The sequence below is a fragment of the Otolemur garnettii genome, unplaced genomic scaffold, assembly GCF_000181295.1.
Source record: "Otolemur garnettii isolate 467f Iridium unplaced genomic scaffold, OtoGar3 scaffold00014, whole genome shotgun sequence".
Taxonomy (NCBI): domain Eukaryota; kingdom Metazoa; phylum Chordata; class Mammalia; order Primates; family Galagidae; genus Otolemur; species Otolemur garnettii.
This window is the reverse complement of record NW_003852409.1, coordinates 16,777,176-16,783,536: the sequence shown is the minus strand read 5'-3', so window position 1 is coordinate 16,783,536 and position 6,361 is coordinate 16,777,176. Positions and strand designations below refer to the sequence as shown.

General features: G+C 38.9%; 1 protein-coding gene across 1 annotated transcript in view; it reads right to left on the bottom strand.

Moving 5' to 3' along the window:
• The window catches only part of CUNH9orf43 (chromosome unknown C9orf43 homolog), a 14,957-nt gene extending 8,997 nt beyond the window's left edge, over nt 1-5,960 (bottom strand). The window contains exons 1-4 of the mRNA XM_023510465.1: nt 5,761-5,960; nt 5,513-5,648; nt 2,118-2,175; nt 142-242 (exon numbers count right to left, since the gene is read on the bottom strand). Of these exons, the coding sequence (XP_023366233.1) occupies nt 142-242; nt 2,118-2,175; nt 5,513-5,648; nt 5,761-5,911 (446 nt within the window). The 5' untranslated portion in view covers nt 5,912-5,960. The remainder of the gene's footprint in view (nt 1-141; nt 243-2,117; nt 2,176-5,512; nt 5,649-5,760) is intronic.
• Nucleotides 5,961-6,361: the final 401 nt, after the last annotated feature.

Genomic DNA, 6,361 nt, shown 5'->3' with positions numbered 1-6,361 from the left:
CTTGACCACCTCTGTTTGGCCTTCTGCTACCTGCAATGAGATGACTAAATGGAAAACGACAAAAAGGAGGCCTACAGTGAACAGTAGGGATTTGTAGAATATAAAAGTCAATGGCCCCCAAATTCTAGACATGATACTCACCTCACACTTTTCTCTGATTCTTCTGGGACCCAGATTACAACCATATTGCTAACATCTTCAGAGCAGGGAAGCGGTGTGTCATTCAAATTCAACACTGAAAGCTAAGAAGAAGATATAAAGCCCATGCATGGCTTGAGGTATGAGGCTTCATAGACAAAGTGCTGAATTATCATGCTAACCAAAGGGTTTGGTGGCTCAGAAAATTAAAAAAAAAGACATTTCCTATCCCCCAAACAGCTTCATAATATTAAAAAAAAAAAAAACCAGACTACATCATCAGATATCAGTATAGGTATTCTGAAAGAGGGAGCAATTATAAGCAAATAACCCTGCTTTCTTGTGACACTAGCGTTGCATTTTACCTTGGGGCTAACCAAGATGAACACCACTCACCCTGCTCACAACACTCCAAAGACTTAGATCCCTATAAATAATGTAATAAGAAGTTTGGAGTAGGGAGGAAATTATTAGAGGGAGAGGCAAGTTCTCTACTTTTATAGCCCATTTCAATTATAGGCAACTACACAAAAGTTAAAGTGCTAACTCGTCTCACAGTTAGCAATTTAGGATCCCAGAATACTGCTTCTCAAGGAAACCTTGTAAATCATCTCATCCATATTCCTGCTAGGATACACACACACAAAAAAATCCTTAAAAATGAGGTTGCCCCTGTGAAAAGAAATTGATTGGCAGAGAACAAGAGAGACTCCTTTTCATTGTAAACAATTTTTTGCCTTTTGAATTCAGAATCATGTTCATGTTTTATCTATTCAAATAATTAATTTAATCTAATCCTTTTGTTCTAAAGAGGTCAAAGAGGAAAAGTGATTTGTTTGTTTATACCATTCAAATCTCTCTCTCTTAATTCCTTACACTTTCCACATGATACTGAAAGTGAAGCATCTCGCGGAAAAAAAAAAAAAAAGCATCCCGTATGACTGAAAAGAACAGTAAATCTGTCTTTACTGTAGAAGCGCAGGGTTTTTCTTCCAAAAGTTCTAATTTAGCCTTTAGCAAATCACTTCCTATGGGTCTCAGTGCTCAGTCTTCTCAACTGTAAGACACATGAGATAGACCATGGTAACATTCTCCAAACTGCAGTTGCAACTTACTGTCAGGTCATAAAATCAAATGTTGTTGAGTTACAGCCCACATTGTTTAAAAATGAAATAGAATAAAACAGAATAGGATTACACTCCTGTAATCCTAGCACTTTAGGAGGCCATGCCAGGAGGATTGATTGAGACCAGGAGTTTAAGACTAGCCTGAACAAGAGCAAAACTCTGTTTTTATAAAAAACAGAAAAGTTATCAAGGCATAGTGACATATGCCTGTCCCAGCTGCTCAGGAGACTGAGGCAGGAGGATCGCTTGAGCTTAGGAATTTAAAGTTGCAATGAGCTATGACAATACTTCTGCACTCTAGTCTGGGCAACAGAGTAAGATCCTGTCTTAAAAATCAAAAACAAGACAAAAACAAAAAGAATAGGACAGAAAATACCAGCATAAAAGAAAAAAATTTAAAAAGAAAAAGAAAAAAGAAGAAAATATCAGAGTACATCACCCACAGTTAAGGTAAGGATTGTTCCATGATATTTTTGTTGTAAAATCTCTTTCTCACCATGGATTATAGCTTTACAAGTTTGAAAGTTATCAGGCTAGAAGACAGTAAGTACCATTTTAGGCCTGACATTCTGATTTCCTAATTATGCAATGACAATGTTTACCTAGTAGCTGAACATGCTCCCTGCAGGAGAAAGAAAATTCTCACCTGCACTAAACCTCTCTACAAATCAATCCCACCAGTGTCTGGGATTTCTAAAAACAATACAGCATGCAAAGCCATTAGCACAGACTCCTGCATATAAGGGCCCACAAGATAATCAACGTTATTATTCAGATTATAGTCATCCTGAGGAATGTTAAGTAAAGAGAAAATATTGAGAAAGTATCTCTTTAAGTAAGCCTGTGACTTACTTTGGAAGGTTTATTAGTACTGTTGATCCAACTTTTGACAGGCAAACCTTTCTGAGGCCTAAAAAATGAGAGTTTCAAACATAAAACAGATACCAAAGACTTATCAGAATGATACAGTTAGCTCTGTGAGGAAAAACCTACTTATCTACAGAAAACCTTGGGCTTAATTCCTAACCAAAGGAATATAGGGTTCCCCCATATCCTTAAGTTATGTGTGTTTGTTTTTCCTGGAACAGCTCCTAAACAGGTACTGTACATGCAAATAATTCACAACTATTTGTTACATCAAACTGAATTCCTATCCTACACCTCCCTCTACAGCTAGAGAAATTATCTCACTATCAATAAACGTATTATGTACCTTTGACATAAATGCTCAAAAGATGTTACGTAAACAATGTAGCATACATACATAAAAGAAAATTATTCAGCTTTAAAAAGTAATGAAATTCTACCTGGTTTCTTGTACACTCAATGAATCCCCAACAATAAAAAAGAAATGCTGGACACTCTCTGATGGTGTATGTTTTAGGTCCTCAAGAAAAAAAAAAGTAATGAAATTCTGATACTATTCCCAGTTATCTGTGGTTTCAGTTACCAATAGTCAACCACAGTCCAAACATAGGTGAATACCTATAAGTAGGATATTTTAAGATATTTTGAGAGACCACATTCATATAACTGTTATTACAGTATAATGTCATCATTGTTCCTATTGTTTCTAATCTCTTCTTCTGCCTAATTTACAAATTAAACTTTATTATAGGTATGCATAGGAAAAAGCATAATATATATAAGGTTCAGCATCCTGAACCTTATGGTTTCAAGGATCTACTTGGGAGTCTTGGAATATATCCCCTGCAGATAAGGGGGGACTAATGTTCATGCTGAAACATAGATGAACTTTATATTAAGTGGCATAAGCCAGACCCAAAAGAACAAATATTGTTTGATTCTACTTATATAAGGTCCCTAGAATAGGCACATTCATAGACACAGAAAATAGAACAGAGACGGGGAGTTACTGTTAAATGGATACAGTTTCTGTTTGAGAGAATGGAAAAGTTCTAGAAATGGGCTTTTTCCATTTCTAAATATGGTATATGCTACACATAGTGATCACGGCTGTACATTGAATATACTTAATGCCAATGAATACTAGACTTAAAAATGACTAAAATGGTCAATTTTTGTTATGTATATTTACCACAATAGGAAAAACCATCCCCTTATATTTTCCTATCACCTGCTATTTTATTTTTTAAAAATGTATTACAGGGCGGCGCCTGTGGCTCAAAGGAGCAGGGCACTGGCCCCATATGCGGGAGGTGGTGGGTTCAAACCTCACCCCAGCCAAAAACTGCAAAAAAATAAAAAGAATTAGCATCTGATCCTTAGGACGATGAGAAACCATGAAAAAAAAATTTTTTTAAAACATATTACATATGTGAATGATGAATAATACAAAGAGGTACCAGATAAAGACCTCCCTCTCAGCCTGATTTATGAAGTCCTGCATAAAGTAGGCCCCTTTCTCTTTTTTTTATTTCAAAATTTTAGGGGGTATAAATGTTTTTTGTTCATGGATGAACTGTATCATGCTGACATCAGGCCTTTCAGTGTAACCATCCCCACCTGCTTTCTATTTCTACTCCAACTCCCCAGTCTCATCTCTGACCATTCTTCCATACCTGCTCTAAGCTCCAGACACAATGAACTGTTTTCCTCTTGCCTCCAGGCCTTTGCATATGCTATTCCTCTAGTTTAGAATTCTCTTCCTGCTTACCTCCCACCTGCAACTCCCACTTCACCAGAATGCTCAGACTTCAGGTCTAGGCACAGATGCCACTTGTACAGAGGACAGAATACTGGGTTAGGAGCCCTTTCCGGTGCTTCCACACACCCAGGGGGCATTTGCTTTCATAACACTCATCACACAGGGTAGTCCCTGCTTGCTTACTTCTTTGCCTCCCCAACTAAGCTAAGGGCTCCTTAACGGTAAAGACTGTCCAACACAGTGACCCCCAACTAAAATAATGTTTGTGATTTGAATGATGTTATGGCCCCTGCCTTCAAATGACCTAAAATCCAGTTGGGCAAACAGGACATAGGCACAAAAATATCAGTAGGCATGCCAGGGACAATAAGTGCTGGGCTAGTCTGGAAAAGAGACCACCCAGGGATAGTAGTAAATAAGGAAACTCAACCTTAACAGAGAACAAGGACATTGATCAAATACTTATTAAGCTTCCACTACATGCCATGCATTAGGGAATAAGGAGATAGAATAGTGAATAAAACAAACACAGCCCCTTCTCTGGTAGTACTGATATTCTAATGAGAGGAGAAAAACAAATCAATAAAAATCACTACAAATTAGAAGAAAGGAAGAAACAAGATACAAGGTCAAATGATGATTAGGGCAGGCCCGGTGCAGTTGCTCACATCTGTAATCCTAGCATTCAGGGATGCCAAGGTGAGAGGATCACTTGAGGTTAGGAGTTTGAGACCAGTCTGAGAAAGAGCAAGTCTCTACAAAGAAGCAGAAAAATTAGGCAGGCATGTTGGCAAATGTAGTCCCAGCTACTTAGGAGGCTGAGGCAGGAGGATCCCTTGAGCCCAAGAATCTGATACAGCTGTACCTTTCATTGTACTCTAGTCTGGGCAACAGAGTGAGACTTGGAAGGAGGGAGGGGAAAGGAAAGAAAAGAAAGAAAACAAAGGAAAGGAAAGGAGAGGAGAGGAGAGGAGAGGGCATGTGTGGAATGTGTGGACAGAGTTTCATGATGACCTAAAGAAGCTGGTAAGATAGGCTGAATTGTGTCACCCTAAAATTCACGGGGTGATGTCTTAACCCCCAGTTCTTCAGAATTTGAGTGTATTTGGAAATAAGGTCCTTAAAAAGGTAATATTTATAAATAAGGTCTTTAAAAATGAGGTGATATGGGTGGGCCCTAACCCAATACAACTGGTATATGTATAGATGAGGAAATTAGGACACAAAAAAGAAGGAAGACCATGTTAAGACATAAGGGCAAAATGGCCATCCCCAAGCCAAGGAGAGAGATATCAGAAGAAAACAACTTGCTGACATTTTAATCTTGCACTTCCAGCCTCTAGACCTGTGAGAAAATAAATTTTGTTTAAACCACCCAGTCTATGGTACTTGATTATGGCAGTGCTAGCAAACCAACACAGCCCACCACCACCAAACTAACCATCTCCTAGACCACAGCCAGAATGCTTTTACTTTTCCATGGCCTATTCATTACTTCTTTAACTGAACTGGTGTTCTCTTTTTAAACCAGCTTTCTCAAAACTACATGGGTAAGGGAAATCATAACCCAGACTTTTGAGGCAATAAGCTGTTAAAATAAGATTCCATGATAATTTACCTGCCTTGAAATTTGGACTTAGACTTTGAACCACGACACAACAAAGAACGAGCTTTACTGAAGGTAAATTTTGATAAATGACGAGAAAAGAAGCAGGAATCTGACATGTTTACAATGGTGAGTTCTGGGAGTTTATCTGAGAAAGCAGACCAAAAGAAAATATGTTAATATGTTGCCTAGAGAAAGGGAGCCAAACAGAAATAGATGAAAGACCTTGTGAGGAAGGGGACAGAGGGTAGCTAATTCACCTTCATCTGGCTGGAGAGTTTTGCAGGGTGAGCTCAAGATTCGAGGATGGCCCCTCTCAATCCGGCGGACAGTTGCCCAGCATTGTGGATGCTGGCAAAGAGCCAAGTCACAGGTGGTTTCATCCCACTGGCTGTCATCTGGCAAGTCCATAGCTACAAATGGTCTAGGACAAAGGCCAACCCTGAAGCTTTCTAGCCCTCTGGAGAATTAACAGTCACATAATTAGGGAGTATTATACATTAGCCATGTAATCCAGCTCTTACTTTAGACTCAAAGCATAAAATATTTCTACTGAACTTATATAAACAAAGGTGGTCACAGATGATTTAAGGATTAAATAACAAGTAAAGATGAAAACATCTCAGCATTGGCTCAGTGCTTGTGTAGCACAGTGGTTACAGTGCCAGCAACATACATCCAAGCTGGCAGTTCGAACCCCACCCAGGCCAGCTAAATAATGACAAGTACAAAGAAAAAAAAATAGCCGGGCCTTGTGGCAGACACCTGTAGTCCCAGCTACTTGGGAGGCTGAGGCAAGAGAATCGCTTAAGCCCAAGAGTTGGAGGTTGCTGTGAGCTGTGACACCACAGCACTCTACCA